The sequence below is a fragment of the Pseudorasbora parva genome, chromosome 10, assembly GCF_024679245.1.
Source record: "Pseudorasbora parva isolate DD20220531a chromosome 10, ASM2467924v1, whole genome shotgun sequence".
In the NCBI taxonomy this organism is placed as follows: Eukaryota; Metazoa; Chordata; class Actinopteri; order Cypriniformes; family Gobionidae; genus Pseudorasbora; species Pseudorasbora parva.
This window is the reverse complement of record NC_090181.1, coordinates 47,495,193-47,516,002: the sequence shown is the minus strand read 5'-3', so window position 1 is coordinate 47,516,002 and position 20,810 is coordinate 47,495,193. Positions and strand designations below refer to the sequence as shown.

The window sequence follows — 20,810 nt, the reverse complement described above, 5'->3', positions numbered from 1 at the left end:
TGTGTGTGTCTAATTCATAAACTGTCCAGCTCAGGGAAACACATTCCAGCCGCCGGGACAATCTGCAGCGTTTTCATATCACACTCTAAAAAACTCTGGGTAAAAAAAAAAAACACCCCAATGTTGGGTCAAATTAACTAAGCCAGCGATTGGTTTGTCTTAAGCAAATATGTAACCCAACCGCAGGATAAAACAACCCAATTGCTGGGTTAGTCAATATTTGACCCAACAATGGGTTGTTTTTTACTCAGCAGCATGTATAAAAGAAAGTGCCAGTAACACACTTTTTCAAATTAAATGTGTAATTCTGAAGCAGAGTGAACTGGTGTAAGATCAGCGATGTTGATGAGAAGAACAGCTCAGCTGAGAATCAGCTCCACACTGCAAAAAATGCTGGGTTAAAAACAACCCAAGTTGGGTTGGAAATGTACAAAAACAGAAATTGATTTCAAAACAATTCCAACCCAACTTGGGTTGTTTTTAGCCCAGCATTTTTTAGAGTGCAGTCGTTCCAAAGCCATGTAAATGAGCAGGTTCTGTTTCAGCTGAGACGCCCACCACAGGACGGCCTAACACACACACACACACACACACTCGGAGCTCCGCTACGGCCTTCACACACACACATCCCTCTGCAGTTTCTTTGCAGCTGATATCCAGTTTCCTCACACCAATCGGCAGCAAAGAAGCAACAGCACTTTTCCCACTTATGAATAATGCAGCCTCTCTCTCTCTCTCTCTTTCTCTCTCTCTCTCTCTCTCTCTCTCTCTCTCTCTCTCTCTCTCTCTCTCTGCTCTCTCTCTCTCTCGCTCTCTCTCTCTCAGGCCTCACATCACAACAAAACAGTTGTCAGGGCTCCCAAGAGTCCATTAAAGTTCAAACAAGCTGTAAAGAAAGCGAGTGAGAGACATCGTGTGACCCAAACGGCTGAGAGAGAGAGAGAGAGCGAGAGAGAGAGAGAGAGAGAGAGAGAGAGGCTCGATCGCCCCACCCAGATCCCCATCGCTGCGGGTAATTAGGAGTCAAACGCAGCCGCTCCGCTCTCCTCTAATTGTGTTAAAGAGCGCCGTTAGCAGGCCGCAAACACAGCGGAGGCACAATAGAGCAGATAGAGAATAAGATAGAGGGTCGCGGGGTCTCCGGGCCCTTTCACTGCACACGGGGCCACGGACTCAGGCTGATAATGCAAGATGTAATTAATATAAAAGCCGGACACAATGGTCAAAAGAGCGGCCGATGTGCCGAAGGCTGACACACACCTGCCCTGCCCGTCAAACTTTCATCCGGAGTCGTCACTATACAGAAAAATGTATGTCGGATCTCAGACTGAGCTCCTGAAATGGCGGATGTGTGATATGCCAGTTCGTATGCCATTTTGGTGTGCTATCAAGACGCATAATCGCTTTTTAGTGTGTTTATCAACGCCATTTTATTCTATCCCCCTACACACACACACATACACACACACACTGTCTCTGACCCTAAGTCTACCCATCACGGGAAACATTCTGGATTTTTACTTAAAAAAAAAAAAACTCATCCTGTGATTTATAAGCATTTTGAAAAGTGGGGACATGGGTACACTCTAAAAACTTCACTAACCCAGCGATTGGGTTGTCTTAAGCAAATATTTAACCCAACTGCAGGATTAAAACAACCCAATCACTGGGTTAGTCCATATTTGACCCAACATTTTTTAGAGTGTAATGTCCTCATATTTCACCCTCTCCTGTCATACCTGTGTCATACCCATGGCATTACACACTGATATTTCACACACACACACACTGGATCGGGAACGGCTGTGTTGGACACACACATGTGCATCTTCGGGCCCTGACCTTCTGCGCGTCTGCTGCTCCACACGTTGCATGTAACATGTAATTACCCAACGGCTCCGAGAACACGTTAAAGGGACGGTCTGGAGCATCTCAGAATGACTATTCACAGACAAACTACCAATTATCTCTCCGACGAGAACGAGAGAGGAGCCTTCGCTGAGCTCCAGTAATGACAGAGACACGAATGAACGCTGCTAATGCGCTTCTGTACGACACACACACACACACACACACGGGCAAACACCTTAGCGGATCATAGCCTGAAAAATATCATTTAACATTGCAGAATCTGCAGCTCATTTTATGGGTCGAAACAGAAACAGGTTCATAACTCTTCTGGGGTTCTCAACAGTTTGAAAGAACACTTTATACCAAGAAAGGAGAAATGTTGGTTACACTTTATTGAAGGTGTCATCGTTACAGCGCAATTACTGAGGAATAATAATCAACAACATGTGGGTTTGAGAGTTAGTAATTATGGATATATTATCATGTAAAGTGGACACTGTCAAATAACATGTAACCCAAATGTCGTTCACAACTGCATTATATTAACATGTGATTTCATTTATTTTCTAGTGTTAAAGTATGTTTACGGGCTGTTTAATGAATACAATTAAAAATGAATTCAATCAAAATGAATGAATTTAAACTACATCCATAAAATGATCCCGGAAAGCTTCTGCTTTTGGACCTCTAAGTTTTCATTCACCGCAGTTTAGTGCATGTTAACAAGATGCCACTTTCTGTTCTGAAGCCCATGAATTAAACTACTAAACTAAAACCAATCAGAAGAGACTAAACCTCAAACACACACACACACACACACACACACACACACACACACACACACACATGTTGGTCTATGTGGTTTACAGGGACTCTCCATAGGCGTAATGGTTTTTATACTGTACAAACCGTATTTTCTATCCCCTTACACTGCCCCTAAACCTACCCATCACACACACACACACACACACACTGCCCCTAAACCTACCCATCACAGGAAACATTCTGCATTTTTACTTTCTCAAAAAAACATAATTTAGTATGTTTTTAAGGCCATTTGAATTATGATGACATTTGATATGTCCTCATAAACCACATTTATAGTGTAATACCAGTGTAATACCCATGTAGTTATACAAATTTGTGTCCTCATAAACCACATAAACAGGCTCACACACACACACACACACACACACACACACACCTACCCATCACAGGAAACATTCTGCATTTCTACTTTCTCACTAAAACTCCTCCTGTGTGATTTATAAGCCTTTTGTAAAGTGGGGCCATGGGTAATGTCCTCATATTTCACCCTCTCCTGTAATACCTGTGTCATACCCATGGCATTATACGCATTTGTGTCCTCATATGTCACAAAAACATGCCCACACACACACACACACACACACACACACACACACACACACACACACACACACACACACACCAGTCTGAAGCCGAACTCTGCAGAAGCACAGCAACAAGTGAGTGTGTGTCCAGACGTGAGCAGTCAAACACTAATTGAACAGATCCGATCTGTGTGTGTTTAACCCTCCCTGTCCCACAGCTTCATTATCAGACGCCGGACCGTCGAAATTAAAGCTAGAGACTTCACCAAGCTTATCACATGCAACTCACAAACTATATATATCATTTGTGTTTTAAAAAATGACACACACAGGCTTTAAAACTACTGACAGCCACAAATAATGATGAGAGATGAAGGTGCCAAAGGCATGTCACAATATTGACAATGCCAGACGGCGAAGCAAATGTCAAAACCACAGAGAAAGTGCTCGGAAAACACTGCACTTGTCTTTTTAAGCTCAAACATGAGAAAAACACACAAGACTAAAGTCATTAAAATGCAAAGTAGTGCAGATTATTAGCTAGATATAGTCAAGGCAAAAATGATTTCTATTATGTATATATATTTTTTAAAGGCATGTTTATTTCTATAACAGCAGGATAAATGTTTAAAGGGCTGTACATCCGGACAAAGGCCTCGCACACACACACACACACACACACACACACACACACACACACACACACACACACACACACACACACACACACACACCACTATACACACTCATAGAAAATGTTCAATAAATAAGTGTCTATATTCACAGCCAGGAGAGAGAGAGAGAGAGAGAGAGAGAGAGAGAGAGAGAGAGAGAGAGAGAGAGAGAGAGAGAGAGAGAGAGAGAGAGAGAGAGAGAGAGAGAGAGAGATGTCCTTCATCCCCAGCAAAGCAACTTTCACCAAATGATGTAGCCCCGGGCAAAATATATTAAAAATGCATATCAAAGCAAAAAAAAAAAAAAAAAAAAAAAAAAAAAAAAATGGATGAGAAAGGTACTACCTAAATAAATTAGCATACCCAACTATCAGACTGCTGTCCTCAAACAGACAGAAACAGCTGAAACCCCATATAATAAAACGCAAGACCCATATGAATTTAATAAATCGAATCCGTGTAATGTATTTATATTTGTGATATCACACGCGTTTCTGCTGAGCTGAACATCAGGGCTGTGTGTGTGTGTGTGTGTGTGTGTGTGTGTGTGTGTGTGTGTGTGTGTGTGTGTGTGTGTGTGTGTGTGTGTGTGTGTGTGTGTGTGTGTGTGGCTGCAACAGGCATGAGATCATTTATTCTCATTAACAAACACAGCAGCTCGTGCACACTATGCAAATGTGACGTTTGGACCTCAAACACACACCTCTAGCATACACACACATACACACGCACGAACTAATGCACACATATAGCCTACTTACACATACACACAGCCGATAGAAAATAGCCCAAACACCAACAGTGAAATATAGCCGTGGCTCTATATCCTGCAACTCAATAGCGCAAGAGATCTCAACAACAAGCCGATGGAAAGATAGGCAAGATCCCGCTCGAACAACAATACATAAAAATGAAGAGAATGCGAACCCAAATCATCTCAGACGCATTTTCGAACGCATCTCATGTTATGATCAAAAATGAACCCAATATCAAATCGCACGGCGTGTCTTATTTCCAACACTTTCTCTAACACTCGGGGTGAGCTGTAAAAGGCCTGCATTGGGGATTTCACTGATGGTTTCCCGCGGGTTTAATCGCTGAAATGAGCTGAATGCCGTATAGTTTGAGATGAACCCAAAAGATGCTGACAGGCCTCGAATCTGCTTTAACTCTTAACAGGCTTGATCTGCTCTCAACACATAGACGAGACTGCAGGACAAACCATACGATCAACTGCAGACACACACACACACGCACACACACACACACACACACACACACACACACACACACACACACACACACACACACACACACACACACACACACACACACACACACACACACACACACACACACACACACACATACACACACACTGCCCCTAAACCTACCCATCACAGGAAACATTCTGCATTTTTACTTTCTCACTAAAACTCCTCCTGTGTGATTTATAAGCCTTTTGTAAAGTGGGGCCATGGGTAATGTCCTCATATTTCACCCTCTCCTGTAATACCTGTGTCATACCCATGGCATTATACGCATTTGTGTCCTCATATGTCACAAAAACATGCCCACACACACACACAGAACACTTTCTTTCCTCTACATTTGATTTCAATAAGAGCGAAATCAAGACGTGTAAAACAGAGCCGCTGTCATTGTGAATATAAAGCTCCGATCATTGCATTGAGCATCGGGCCTGTAAAACGCACTCAAACCACCACACAAATCAATAAGAGACAATTAACAACATCATCCCTGCACATTATAAACCTGACTGTCCAATACAAAATAGTGCTCATACTCACACAACATTCAAACCTACTAAACTATAACGCCACCCATGTCTCAGTTATTCATTTAGCTATATTTATTTAATGTGATTGTGCAACATGCCAGATTACACAGACATACCGAAATATAACACACAACAGTACCAACGCTAATTAAAAAGTAATACAAATATTGCCATAAACACACCGCGTTTGCTCACAAGCACAAGGTCAGAAGAATCGCTTGAAACTTTCAGCAGTCCTTACACCATTAAGCATGTCATTTTACAGCCGATTATATCTCTTATATTGTTATACTCCGCGCAGACAGAAATAATGTACTCACATGATCGGCTAAATTGGTTGAAGATCCCGAGAGCTCCTCATGGTCTGATTTTGAGCTGCCGTCCCGTTCATCGATCACTAAATCTATGGGCATTTTCCCTTTCAAACAGCTGATGTACCGATGGCAGAAATTATCGCAGAGTTCGTGCACCTTGAGCAGAGGAAAGAAATGCATTTTAGCACAATTATAGGAGATTATGAGCAAAAACAATAGAGAGATTGTGGCAATGCGAATTATTCTCTAGAGACGCGCGCAACAAGTCCATCGACAGAAATAAACACTTCACACGCCCGTCAAATTATTCATTCATAGGCTATCTGAAATGAATAAGAATATGGCACACTCTGTTAAAAACATCTATGAATTATAGTTCATTAGGCTTTCAAATTACGCTCGGGGTTCGTTTATAAATAATATCGCCAATTAATAAAAATACGAAATAAAAATAAATCACAGAGGAGCGCGGTAAATTATAAGAGGAAATAATCCCAAATCAATTCAGGATTACCTTTTCTAACTCCAAAAGATGAAACCGTAATACTTGTATGGCTTGAATCATCTGTAAAGAGAAATGGACGTCGTTAGGTTAACATTTTAATTTGAAATATGATGTATTGTAGAGCACAAAAATCATCCCAGTGATAGGAAATAATTCAAGAGTTCATAATGGGCTTGAGAAATAATAATTGTGGATATTTTTTAATGGTGGGATAGTGTGATGGTGATTTCAGCCACACTCTAAAAAATGCTGGGTTAAAAACAACCCAAGTTGGGTTGAAAATGGACAAACCCTCGTTTGAACCAGTAAATGGACCCGATTAAACAACCCAATTTCTGTTTTTAACCCAGCATTTTTTAGAGTGCATTTAATGAGCTGAACACACTCAGCGCTGTCACACACACACATACACACACACACACACACACACACACACACACGTATTTACTCTCACTATCTCCAAATCCAATGCAAAAAAATAATAATAAATAAAACCAGTGTGAGTGACACTCATTTAGGAGCAGTCGATTGTGAAGAGAAGCGGTGCTGAGGTGTTCATCTTACCAAATTATCCAGCTCTGGATTTGAAGAAAATAAAGGTTTTTCCGCGCGGACCTAAAACACACACACACACACACAGAAACAGCAATGCAATAAATGTAATAAAATCGCAATCGCTGCTAAACACTCGTCAAATGCATCGCTGGACATATAGTCACCGCTCTTAAACATGAGAAGTTTTAGTGTTTGAAGCGCGTTTGGGTGTTGACCTGTTTGGCGAACACTGCGATGTCCTCGTTGAAGGAGTCCGAGGAGCACACGTCCCCTCCCGCCACGCCGGGCTCGCGCGGAGTGCATGTGGCCAGCTCGCACTTCTCAAACACCAGAGCCAGCAGAGGAAAGAGAGGGTGACTGCAAAAACAACACACACATTTCACCGCCGAGCTCAGGAGGAGGAATGCGAGGAACAATGTGGAAGAGTTCGGCGTCGCGCCTGAAAACAAAGCGGCGCAAGTCACGCGGAAATTCGCAATACTCGAGCTAAGGTTGGGTAATTATCCAGCACGCGATTCCTTTAAAAGAAGCAGCCCTGACGTCTAAGTTAACACAAGGCGACATTTGGGCTGTCAGTGAAAAGGTAATTAACAGAACACGTCAAAGAAATAAAACCGAACACACTGCAATCACTGCGACTTTGCTTATGAAATATCTCGCGCGTTATTTGCGGATAAAACGACATGCACCCAAATTCAAGGTTTGTCTACTCACACACTCTAAAGAAAACCCCGGGATAAAAACAACTCAAGCTGGGTTGAAAACGGACACACACAGAAATTAGGTTGTTTGAATGGATCCGTTCGCTGGGGTCAAACAACCCAGTTTCTGGGTTTGTCCAATTTCAACCCGACTTGGGTTGTTTTTAAACCCAGCATTTAAAAAAAAAGAAAAAAAAAAAGTATAGTCCTCAATGCGCAGAACACGTCAAAGAAATAAAACCGAACACACTGCTGACTTGCTTATGGCATATCTCGCGCGTTATTTAGGGATAAAACGACATGCAACCAAATTCAAGGTTTGTCTACTCGAAAGAATGCTGGGTTAAAAACCACTCAAGCTGGGTTGAAAACGGGCAACCCCAGAAATTGGGTTATTTTAACCCAGTGAATGGAACCATTCAAACCACCCAATTTCTGGGTTTGTTCGTTTTCAACCCAGCTTGAGTTGTTTTTAACCCAGCATTCTTTAGCGAGTAGCCGGAGTGTATCGGGTCCAGAGAAGGCGAAGCGACGGCTATTGTTTGCTGGGTGTTTATGATTAAACAACGAGAGTTGTGTGTAGCTCTTCTGTGATTTTATAATCAACGTCCTAAAATCAATGGTAGAAAGTAACCTCTAAAAAAATGCCGGGTTAAAAACAACCCAAGCTGGGTTAAAAACGGGCAAACCCACAAATTGGGTTATTTGAACCCCGTGAATGGAACCATTTAAACAACCCAATTTCTGTGTTTGTCCGTTTTCAACCCGACTTTTAACACAGCATTTTTAGAGTAAAAAAATAAAATAAAATAAATGAGCAAATCAAAGTAAGGTGCATAATAGTGCCAGCGATTCCGATAAAGCTCCGAGTGCTGAAGAATAAACACCGCTAAAGTTCTGGAAAAACTATTACGCGAAGGAAAACGCGGCTCCGATGTGATTATGGAACTCACCCGTAAATTTGATCTTTATCCCTCTTTAACACGTCGTTGACAGCCGAGCCCATGCTGGTGGGCATGACATTGGGATGGGGGGCATGCGTGCCGTAATGCTGGCTGGCGTGGAGCGGGGGTCCGTGGTTCAGATGATGGACCTGCGGGAGCGGCCGAGGCGCGTGAGGGTCCCCGTACATCCCCACCCCGTCCATGCCGCCGTAATGAGCCAACTCATCGTACTGGAAGAGAAGCAGAAAGTCAAGAAGAGCACCGAAAACACACAAACACACACGCACAACGTGGAAAAACGAGTAAAAGGCGCCGCGCGGAACTAAAGTTCGCACGCGTATTTGCTCGGAATTACCAAAAACATGGTAAAGTTGCGCTTCCCCGAGTACAGCGTGTGTTTAGCAGCCGAATATTCCCGACAAAGTGCGTCAGACTGAAGTCGTTTTGCTTGTTCGACAGACAGACAGACAGACAGCCGAGGCCTGTGATAGATAGTGCATTAGTGGAGGTGAGTGTTGGAGATTTTAAACCTACCCTTTGCGCCATCAGCCTGCGCTCCAATAAACCTCTGGATCTGTGTCGTAGATTTAATTTCCCAGTCCGCTCACAAACTCCTTTTTTCCCCCTTCTCTCTCTCAAGCAACTCGGCGAATTCTCCTATTCTCCAGTACGGCTGAGAAAGAGCGCAGGCATCGGGAAGAGTTTTGCAATTATTCTCCTTTTCCTCTTTGCCCCCCAGAAAAGAAAGAAAAAAAAGTCAAGCACCAAAAAACTGAAGGTTACAGCCGGCCCATCAACAACCCGCATGTAACTAAACTGTCGTGTCTCATGGCTTTTTGCCACTCCAGCTGTCAATCAAAGCCAGAGGTTGTCAAGGTAATGAATGAATGATGGTTGGTGATGATGATGTTCAAGAGAGGATGAATCTTTTTAGCCGCGTTTTCATCCCACAAGTCCCTGTCTTCTTTATGCCTCCGGTCCGCTTTCTTGTTTTATTACTACTGTACAACAAAAAAAAGAAGGGAAGGGAAAAGAGAAGAAGAGTTTTTTTCTGAAATGCGGCGATGTGCGCGCGGTGTGAGATGAGTGAGTGTCAGTGAGTGTTGGCAGGTCGGCCGCTCGCTCGCTTATAGAACGCGCTGAGCTGAGCCGCGCGCATCGGCGGGAGAATGAAATGACGGAAGCCGGAAGTTACGCCGCGCACAGCCAGTCTTGCACGAGCTCCACGCCAAACCCTGCGCGAGAGCCGAGCGTCCAGTGCGCGCGAGGGGGGAGCCACACACACACACACACACACACACACACGCACACTCACACCGCCGGGCAGGCTTCCAAACACTGTCTTTATTGCACAAAAAGAAAAATCATTTTTACACGACTTTGCGACTGAGACCGAACTCCCCCGTTCTTGGTTATTTAGTCTTTTTCAGAACAGCCTAATAAAGCGAACTTTTCCCCACACAAGAGCTTTTTTATGGAAAGTGCGCGTTTGGAGATTGAAATGTGAGCCGCGCATCGCATTATCAAAGAGATCATCAATCATTAGGAAGGCCTGAAGTTTCAGAGGAGGAGCGATGATATTGATTGTGCTGTACAGATGGCCCCTAATACCACAAACAGACCCTTAAAAACTCCTCATCAATGAACATATCGCGGCACATGTGACATCACCGTCCCGTCGAGCGCTTTTTTTAACATGAATGTCTAAGTTTAGAGCTTGTTTTGTTGTCGAAATTAACAATTGACGGGGCTAGTGGAGCCGCGGGATCGAGCGCACCTCGACAAACAAGGTCAAAAAGCGCGCGCGCGCACGCACACACACACACACACACCTCGTGTTCTAATGAAGCGAGCAATTAAAACGGATTTCATAGATGCAACAACTGCTCTGTTTATGACAGAGGGGAGGGAAGAAGTGAAAGGGTTCAGTGTGTAAAACCCGCAGTGGACACACACCGAGCGCGCGCCCGGCTGACCACTGCTTCACTTCTGGAGGAACATGGGTAAGTCCATCTCATCCTTACACAGCTGAGAGCAGAAGAAAAACTTTATTAATGAGCTAACGAAGAATGCCTGCAAATATAGACAAACTCATATATATAAGAGCAGACCATACACGCGGAAATGCTGTGTTATTACAGCCAACGCGTTCGCTTTGATTAAATGCAATTTTCAATTTTAATCGCATCGCTTTGGATTTAAAAATAAACAGTAATAATCTGACAGAAAATAAACTTAACTGGAAAACCACGCTTTCGCTTTTAAAATGTTGGAAATGCTTCAATATTAACAGATGCATTACATAAAATGTATATATTTTATTTGTTTAATTAATAAGCCGATGCTGAGATTGTGAAGCGCTCAGAGGAGAGTGGCGAAGGCGAGCTGGAGGTGTCAGAGAGAGGGCATTTTAGGGTTAAAGCTCTCCACACTTCAGCGCTTTAACATCACCTCACACACTTTTACACTCTTCTCGCTTCAACATATATATATATATTTTTTTAAATTAAAATGATTACATAAAATATAATCTAGATTTAAAACACCACTCGGAGGCATATCTACCCATTTCTAGGCAGACTATGTGAAATAACTTGAGCTCTGTAAACTGAACTAAAATGTTTATTTTTTAATTTTTTTATGGTCGTTTAGAATTATTTAACGCTGTTTGATTCGTTGTAAAATGTATAATTGAAATATAAACACATTTGTACAACAGGTCGCCGAAGTGAAGAGCTCACCAATGCAAACCCGCTCCTTTAATTTGCTCAACCTTTAAAATATATAGGCTAGGCTACAATAAAATAAATACATAAAATAACGCGTTAATTGTGATTTCTAGTTTAATCTCCCTTATTTGCAAATGTCCCGTGATTTTATTTTTTGATGAGGAGTTTTTTCTTTAGTGAATATGATCTGATAATGATTTATCTGTGACAGCTTTAGCTCATTTAAACTCTTTCTGACCTCACGATCACGACGGAGAGCTCAGTGTTTGGAGAAGTTTCGAGAGGAACTGTAAATTCTTCTGTGTTAAAAAGCCGTCTTTTCCTTCATGGCTGCTCAGTGGAGTTATTCTCACGGCTCTGTGAGAGACTGTGTGTGTGTGTGTGTGTGTGTGTGTGTGTGTGTGTGTGTGTGTGTGTGTGTGTGTGTGTGTGTGTGTGTGTGTGTGTGTGTGTGTGTGTGTGTGTGTGTGTGTGTGTGTGTGTGTGTGTGTGTGTGTGTGTGTGTGTGTGTGTGTGTGTGTGTGTGTTTCTGCAGCCCTTTAGCGACACCTGCCGGATCACTGATGCGCCTCTTTGCATTTCAGTGTAAAGTTAAATCAACAATAGTCTGAATAAACACTGATATCTTGAGGGAAAAAAAACCAAAACAAAACATTAAAATGCAATGCAATTTGTTTCGAATAAATTAGGCTATAATGAGCAAAGTTTACCAGGTGGCAATTAACAAATAAACAGACACTAGAGAGTTTGCGCTTTTGTGTTTCTACATGTTTTATCGTCATAAACTATAGCGTTTAAACGAGCTCTGTTTGTGTCGAGAGCTCCGCGCTATGATCTACAATTACAGAACTATTATTCTAAAATTACGCGATTATTATTCACGTGTCAGTTTTCCTGCTTAAATTCGTGAATGTTAACGGATTTTCGGCATTGATAGATCAAAAAATATCTATAATTATTTTCTTGACAAATACAAGCAACAGAAGCGCAAACCCAGTGCGATCGGTTATTATTGTCCATCTCTCCATATTTACGCAAACATTTGACAAATACTGAATATCTGATTATTTATTAGTAATCAGATATTTAGTAAGATAAAAACTGAGATAAAACCGGTAGCCTTTATATAGCTTAATTCTTGTTTAACTAAATAAAATAAGATAGTATCTCGCCTACATTAGTCGAATGCGTTATGATTAGGCTAATGAACGCACATGCAAAATAAACAAATAGTCCTAAACAATAGCCTAATAATAATAATAATAATAATAATAATAATAATAATAATAATAGCGCTGAGTGATATCAGAGCAACTCTTGTAAAGTATATAATTGTACAAATAGACCTACGTGTCAACATCTTAGAGAAAAATATTAAACCGGAGAAATGCGTGGTTATTAATGATATTGAAAACAGGCTAATAATGTGTTATTTCTGCTCGTTTAAGCGCTCACACCTTTATAATATAATCACCAACACCTTTAATTTACATTCTTGCCTTTAATTGCACGAAAGGGAACGCGCAGAGAGTAGCCTATTTTATCCTAAATTAGATATTTGCTCTTTTCATTTTTTTCGTTTGAATTATTTTCTCTTAAGGCTAATAGGCTCTATAATCTAAGAGGCCTACATTCATAAAGAATAAACAATGTCTTTGAAGACCCGAGTCCTTTTCATTAAAAAATAAATAAAATAGTTTTGAAAGCATATTTCGGTAAAGGGTTAAAATCGTGCACGCGCAGCTTTAGAGTTTCCCGTGAGTGCTTGTCAACAGTAATGGCACACGGGCCACGCCCACTGACGTCACTGACAGCTCATTAGCGCTAATCATTTTGCTTCTAGGGTAGAGGACAAAATCATATCGTTAATGGTTTATATTAGTAATTGGTTGCGAGTGTAGGTATTCTAGCATACAGCGATATATTCCGCAGGTTCAGTCTTCATTATGCAGCTGCAGGAATTATCATGTGCCCCTCAGGACTGCTGATTTTCCGCTGTTTAAACAAATACGCGACGTGTTAAGAAGAAATTGTATACACTGTTCAAATTAAAGGTGTAAAATCCACGTTTGCAACGTGTTCAAATAACATTGCCAATGTTGCCATCTTTGTTGTTGTTTTGTTTTTCTTACATCTTCCCGTTTGACTGTATCTCCCTTGGTTGTGGAAGAGTTTACGCGATCAAGCAGGAGCCAGGTAATTACCACACACTGTCAAACACAGGCCCAGTGACTCAGATGCGGTGTGAAGTATCAAAGGGCCCAGATCTACATAGGAGACGCTGGCGAGACGACTGCCACAGGGACACTCAGTGAGGATGTGACAGCGCTACAGCGATCACTGGGAACATTCATCTTTACACGCATGCTGTGGCCTCCAGTTCCTATTCCTGCCGGAGCGCAGAGCCACGCAGACTCGCTGTTAAATCAACATTACACGCTAAACAATTCTGGGTAAAAAACAACCCAATGTTGGGGCAAATATGGACTAACCCAGTGATTGGGTTGTTGGGTTAAATATTTGTTTATGACAACCCAATCGCTGTCCATATTTGACCCAACACTGGGTTAAAACAACCCAGCATTTTTTTAGAGCGAAACGTGGCTGCACTTTATTGGGTAACACTTTGTTTTACAGTGTTCTGGTTATACTATATATTAATGGCCACTAACCCTCAACTGAACCACTCTTATATTCCGCTAGAATCCAAGATATTCAACTAAATAAACAAATAAAATGTATTAATTAGGTCATATTTAATTCTATAGGCTAAACTACCCAAATCAAACCAGCCAAATCTAATTCTGTTGAACTATTGTCCGGTTTAACACTGTGAAGCTGCTTTGAAACCATCGGCACTGTTAAAGCACAATATAAATAAAGTTGATTGATTGATATTAACATTACACATTTCAGACCATACACGCAAAAACATTCTGGGTAAAAACAACTCAATGTTGGGTTAAATATGGACTAATCCAGCAATTGGGTTGTTTTAACCCAGCAACGGGGTTGTCTTAAGCAAATATTTAACCCAAACGCAGGGTTAAAACATCCCTATCGCTGGGTTAAAACAACCCAACTGCTGAGTTAGTCCATATCTGACCCAACATTTGGTTAAAACAAAACAGCATTTTTAGAGTGTACACACTAAAAAAAAATTCTGGGTAAAAACAACTCAATGTTGGGTTAAATATGGACTAATCCAGCAATTGGGTTGTTTTAAGCAAATATTTAACCCAACCACAGGGTTAAATAACCCAATCGCTGGGTTAAAACAACTTAATTGCTAGGGTAGTCCATATTTGAGACAACATTGGGTTAAAACAACCCAGCATTTTTTAGAGCATAGTGGAAACGTGGTTGCACTTTATTTGGTAACAGTTTGCTTTGCAGTGTCCTGGTATATATTAGATACACTCTAAACAATTCTGGGTAAAAAACAACCCAATGTTGGGTCAAATATGGACTAACCCAGCAACTGGGTTGTCTTAAGCAAATATTTAGCCCAAACGCAGGGTTAAAACATCCCTATCGCTGGGTTAAAACAACCCAATTGCTGAGTTAGTCCATATTTGACCCAACATTTGGTTAAAACAAAACAGCAGTTTTAGAGTGTACACACTAAAAAAAAATTCTGGGTAAAAACAACTCAATGTTGGGTCAAATATGGACTAATCCAGCAATTGGGTTGTTTTAAGCAAATATGTAACCCAACCACAGGGTTAAATAACCCAATCTCTGGGTTAAAACACATTAGTCCATATTTGACCCAACATTGGGTTAAAACAACACAGCATTTGTTTTAGAGCGTAGTGAAAACGTGGCTGCACTTTATTTGGTAACAGTTTGCTTTATAGTGTCCTGGTATATATTAGATACACTCTAAACAATTCTGGGTAAAAAACAACCCAATGTTGGGTCAAATATGGACTAACCCAGCAACTGGGTTGTCTTAAGCAAATATTTAACCCAAACGCAGGGTTAAAACAACCCAATCGCTGGGTTAAAACACATTAGTCCATATTTGACCCAACATTGGGTTAAAACAACACAGCATTTGTTTTAGAGCGTAGTGAAAACGTGGCTGCAGTTTATTGGGTAACACTTTGTTTTACAGTGTTCTGGTTATACTATATATTAATGGCCACTAACCCTCAACTGAACCACTCTTATATTAACATTACATGTTTCAGAGCATACAGTCTAAACAATTCTGGGTAAAAATCAACTCAATGTTGGGTCAAATATGGACTAATCCAGCAATTGGGTTGTTTTAACCCAGCGATTGGGTTGTCTCAAGCAAATATTTAACCCAAACGCAACCCAATCACTGGATTAAAACCCAATGGCTGGGTTAGTCCATATTTGACCCAACATTGGGGTAAAACAACAGCATTTTTAGAGTGTACATGCTAAAAAAATTCTGGGTAAAAACAACTCAATGTTGGGTCAAATATGGACTAACCCAGCAATTGGTTTGTTTTAACCCAGTGATTGGTTTGTCTCAAGCAAATATTTAACCCAACTGCAGGGTTAAAACAACCCAATTGCTGGGTTAAAATAACCCAATTGCTGGGTTAGTCCATATTTGACCCAACATTGGGTTACAACTCAGCATTTTTTAGAGTACATACTGTTATATCAACATTACACGGTTCAGTTTAAACCAAGAGCAAAGTGGAAACATGTGGTTGCACTTTATTTGGTAACACTTCAAATCAAATCTTTATTGTCACAAAAGCATACACAAGTGCTACAGTGCTGAGAGTCATGACGAGACATCTGACAATTACAGCAAACATCTCACAATTACACTCACACACACGCATGCACGCACACACACACACACACACACACACACACACACACACACACACACACACACACACACACACACACACACACACACACACACACACACACACACACACACACACACGTGAGATCTACAGTGGTGTACGGCTTTAGCATTCAGATCAGTTAAGTGTATCATACACTCTAAAAATGTTTGGGTTGTTTTAACCCAATGTTGGGTCAAATATGGACTAACCCAGCCATTGGGTTGGTTTAACTCTGCGGTTGGGTTAAATATTTGCTAAAGACAACCCAATCGCTGGGTTAAAATGACCCAACTGCTGGGTTAGTCCATATTTGACCCAACATTGGGTTGTTTTTTTTCTCTGAATGTTTTAGAGTGTAAAGTATGACTTTATTTTACAGGGTCCTGGTTATATGTTACCGTAACCCTCAACCAAACCCAAAGTGCTCTGCTCTTATTCGGTACTTAAGTATATAATTACACCTCTACACTTTATATTAGGTGGCCTTAACTACTGTACTTACATGTGTTCAAATTGTATTGCAAAACACTTTTGCTGATATTGAGGTGGATACGGGTAGAGTTATGGACATGTGTGTGTGTGTGTGTGTGTGTGTGTGTGTGTGTGTGTGTGTGTGTGTGTGTGTGTGTGTGTGTGTGTGTGTGTGTGTGTGTGTGTGTGTGTGTGTGTGTGTGTGTGAGTGTGTGAGTTTAAGGGTAGAGTTAGGGACATGTGTGTGTGTGTGTGTGTGTGTGTGTGTGTGTGTGTGTGTGTGTGTGTGTGTGTGTGTGTGTGTGTGTGTGTGTGTGTGTGTGTGTGTGTGTGTGTGTGTGTGTGTGTGTGTGTGAGTTTAAGGGTAGAGTTAGAGTCAGGTGTGGTGGTGTGGGTCAGTTTAAGGGTAGAGTTAGGGACGTGTGTGTGTGTGCGTTTAAGGGTAGAGTTAGGGACATGTGTGTGTGTGAGAGTTTAAGGGTAGAGTTAGGGACAGGTGTGGTGGTGAGTGTGTGTGAGTTTAAGGGTAGAGTTAGGGACAGGTGTATGTGTGTGTGTGAGTTTAAGGGTAAAGTTAGGGACAGGTGTGGTGGTGTGGGTCAGTTTAAGGGTAGAGTTAGGGTCAGGTGTGGTGGTGTGGGTCAGTTTAAGGGTAGAGTTAGGGTCAGGTGTGGTGGTGTGGGTCAGTTTAAGGGTAGAGTTAGGGACAGGTGTGGTGGTGTGGGTCAGTGTAAGGGTAGAGTTAGGGACAGGTGTGGTGGTGTGGGTCAGTTTAAGCGTAGAGTTAGGGTCAGGTGTGGTGGTGTGGGTCAGTGTAAGGGTAAAGTTAGGATCAGGTGTGGTGGTGTGGGTCAGTTTAAGGGTAGAGTTAGGGTCAGGTGTGGTGGTGTGGGTCAGTGTAAGGGTAGAGTTAGGGTCAGGTGTGGTGGTGTGGGTCAGTTTAAGGGTAGAGTTAGGGACAGGTGTGGTGGTGTGGGTCAGTGTAAGGGTAAAGTTAGGGTCAGGTGTGGTGGTGTGGGTCAGTTTAAGGGTAGAGTTAGGGTCAGGTGTGGTGGTGTGGGTCAGTGTAAGGGTAAAGTTAGGGTCAGGAGTGGTGGTGTGGGTCAGTTTAAGGGTAGAGTTAGGGACAGGTGTGGTGGTGTGGATCAGTTTAAGGGTAGAGTTAGGGTCAGGTGTGGTGGTGTGGGTCAGTTTAAGGGTAGAGTTAGGGTCAGGTGTGGTTTGGGTCAGTTTAAGGGTAGAGTTAGGGACAGGTGTGGTGGTGTGGGTCAGTTTAAGGGTAGAGTTAGGGACAGGTGTGGTGGTGTGGGTCAGTTTAAGGGTAGAGTTAGGGACAGGTGTGGTGGTGTGGGTCAGTTTAAGGGTAGAGTTAGGGACAGGTGTGGTGGTGTGGGTCAGTTTAAGGGTAGAGTTAGGGACAGGTGTGGTGGTGTGGGTCAGTGTAAGGGTAAAGTTAGGGTCAGGTGTGGTGGTGTGGGTCAGTTTAAGGGTAGAGTTAGGGACAGGTGTGGTGGTGTGGGTCAGTTTAAGGGTAGAGTTAGGGTCAGGTGTGGTGGTGTGGGTCAGTTTAAGGGTAGAGTTAGGGTCAGGTGTGGTGATATGGGTCAGTTTAAGGGTAGAGTTAGGGTCAGGTGTGGTGGTGTGGGTCAGTTTAAGGGTAGAGTTAGGGTCAGGTGTGGTGATGTGGGTCAGTTTAAGGGTAGAGTTAGGGTCAGGTGTGGTGATGTGGGTCAGTTTAAGGGTAGAGTTAGGGTCAGGTGTGGTGATGTGGGTCAGTTTAAGGGTAGAGTTAGGGTCAGGTGTGGTGATGTGGGTCAGTTCAAGGGTAGAGTTAGGGACAGGTGTGGTGGTGTGGGTCAGTTTAAGGGTAGAGTTAGGGACAGGTGTGGTGGTGTGGGTCAGTTTAAGGGTAGAGTTAGGGACAGGTGTGGTGGTGTGGGTCAGTTTAAGGGTAGAGTTAGGGTCAGGTGTGGTGGTGTGGGTCAGTTTAAGGGTAGAGTTAGGGTCAGGTGTGGTGGTGTGGGTCAGTTTAAGGGTAGAGTTAGGGACAGGTGTGGTGGTGTGGGTCAGTTTAAGGGTAAAGTTAGGGTCAGGTGTGGCAGTGTGGGTCAGTTTAAGGGTAGAGTTAGGGTCAGGTGTGGTGGTGTGGGTCAGTTTAAGGGTAGAGTTAGGGACAGGTGTGGTGGTGTGGGTCAGTTTAAGGGTAGAGTTAGGGTCAGGTGTGGTGGTGTGGGTCAGTTTAAGGGTAGAGTTAGGGTCAGGTGTGGTGGTGTGGGTCAGTTTAAGGGTAGAGTTAGGGACAGGTGTGGTGGTGTGGGTCAGTTTAAGGGTAATGTTAGGGTCAGGTGTGGCGGTGTGGGTCAGTTTAAGGGTAGAGTTAGGGTCAGGTGTGGTGGTGTGGGTCAGTTTAAGGGTAGAGTTAGGGACAGGTGTGGTGGTGTGGGTCAGTTTAAGGGTAGAGTTAGGGTCAGGTGTGGTGGTGTGGGTCAGTTTAAGGGTAGAGTTAGGGTCAGGTGTGGTGGTGTGGGTCAGTTTAAGGGTAGAGTTAGGGACAGGTGTGGTGGTGTGGGTCAGTTTAAGGGTAGAGTTAGGGACAGGTGTGGTGGTGTGGGTCAGTTTAAGGGTAGAGTTAGGGTCAGGTGTGGTGGTGTGGGTCAGTTTAAGGGTAGAGTTAGGGACAGGTGTGTGTGTGTGTGTGTGTGTGTGTGTGTGTGTGTGTGTGTGTGTGTGTGTGTGTGTGTGTGTGTGTGTGTGTGTGTGTGTGTGTGTGTGTGAGTTTAAGGGTAGAGTTAAGGACAGGTGTGGTGGTGTGGGTCAGTTTAAGGGTAGAGTTAGGGTCAGGTGTGGTGGTGTGGGTCAGTTTAAGGGTAGAGGTAGGGTCAGGTGTGGTGGTGTGGGTCAGTTTAAGGGTAGAGTTAGGGACAGGTGTGGTGGTGTGGGTCAGTTTAAGGGTAGAGTTAGGGACAGGTGTGGTGGTGTGGGTCAGTTTAAGGGTAGAGTTAGGGACAGGTGTGGTGGTGTGGGTCAGTTTAAGGGTAGAGTTAGGGACAGGTGTGGTGGTGTGGGTCAGTTTAAGGGTAGAGTTAGGGACAGGTGTGGTGGTGTGGGTCAGTTTAAGGGTAGAGTTAGGGACAGGTGTGGTGGTGTGGGTCAGTGTAAGGGTAAAGTTAGGGTCAGGTGTGGTGGTGTGGGTCAGTTTAAGGGTAGAGTTAGGGACAGGTGTGGTGGTGTGGGTCAGTTTAAGGGTAGAGTTAGGGTCAGGTGTGGTGGTGTGGGTCAGTTTAAGGGTAGAGTTAGGGTCAGGTGTGGTGGTGTGGGTCAGTTTAAGGGTAGAGTTAGGGACAGGTGTGGTGGTGTGGGTCAGTTTAAGGGTAGAGTTAGGGTCAGGTGTGGTGGTGTGGGTCAGTTTAAGGGTAGAGTTAGGGTCAGGTGTGGTGGTGTGGGTCAGTTTAAGGGTAGAGTTAGGGAGAGGTGTGGCGGTGTGGGTCAGTTTAAGGGTAAAGTTAGGGTCAGGTGTGGCGGTGTGGGTCAGTTTAAGGGTAGAGTTAGGGTCAGGTGTGGTGGTGTGGGTAAGTTTAAGGGTAAAGTTAGGGTCAGGTGTGGTGGTGTGGGTCAGTTTAAGGGTAGAGTTAGGGACAGGTGTGGTGGTGTGGGTCAGTTTAAGGGTAGAGTTAGGGTCAGGTGTGGTGGTGTGGGTCAGTTTAAGGGTAGAGTTAGGGTCAGGTGTGGTGGTGTGGGTCAGTTTAAGGGTAGAGTTAGGGTCAGGTGTGGTGGTGTGGGCCAGTTTAAGGGTAGAGTTAGGGTCAGGTGTGGTGGTGTGGGTCAGTTTAAGGGTAAAGTTAGGGTCAGGTGTGGTGGTGTGGGTCAGTTTAAGGGTAGAGTTAGGGACAGGTGTGGTGGTGTGGGTCAGTTTAAGGGTAAAGTTAGGGTCAGGTGTGGTGGTGTGGGTCAGTTTAAGGGTAGAGTTAGGGACATGTGTGGTGGTGTGGGTCAGTTTAAGGGTAGAGTTAGGGACAGGTGAGGTGGTGTGGGTCAGTTTAAGGGTAGAGTTAGGGACAGGTGTGGTGGT

The 20,810-nt window shown here is 43.2% G+C and overlaps 1 protein-coding gene and 1 long non-coding RNA gene across 5 annotated transcripts in view; one reads left to right on the top strand and one right to left on the bottom strand.

Moving 5' to 3' along the window:
• meis2a (Meis homeobox 2a) overlaps positions 1-9,814 on the bottom strand; it is a 107,882-nt gene extending 98,068 nt beyond the window's left edge. Inside the window, exons 1-6 of one of the 4 annotated variants that reach the window (XM_067456286.1) lie at positions 9,232-9,814; positions 8,707-8,927; positions 7,268-7,409; positions 7,062-7,112; positions 6,507-6,557; positions 5,999-6,148 (exon numbers count right to left, since the gene is read on the bottom strand). In XM_067456286.1, coding sequence (XP_067312387.1) covers positions 5,999-6,148; positions 6,507-6,557; positions 7,062-7,112; positions 7,268-7,409; positions 8,707-8,927; positions 9,232-9,243 — 627 coding nt within the window. In that variant the 5' untranslated portion in view covers positions 9,244-9,814. Of the gene's footprint in view, positions 1-5,998; positions 6,149-6,506; positions 6,558-7,061; positions 7,113-7,267; positions 7,410-8,706; positions 8,928-9,052; positions 9,185-9,231 lie in introns of those variants that run through there. The other 3 variants (XM_067456284.1, XM_067456287.1, XM_067456285.1) reach the window with 3 other exon arrangements.
• Positions 9,815-10,033: 219 nt separating this feature from the next.
• On the top strand, positions 10,034-14,167 carry LOC137091661 (uncharacterized). The gene is made up of 2 exons (XR_010908116.1): positions 10,034-10,700; positions 13,597-14,167. It is a non-coding gene; the product is annotated as an uncharacterized lncRNA (long non-coding RNA).
• The last annotated feature ends 6,643 nt before the right edge of the window (positions 14,168-20,810 follow it).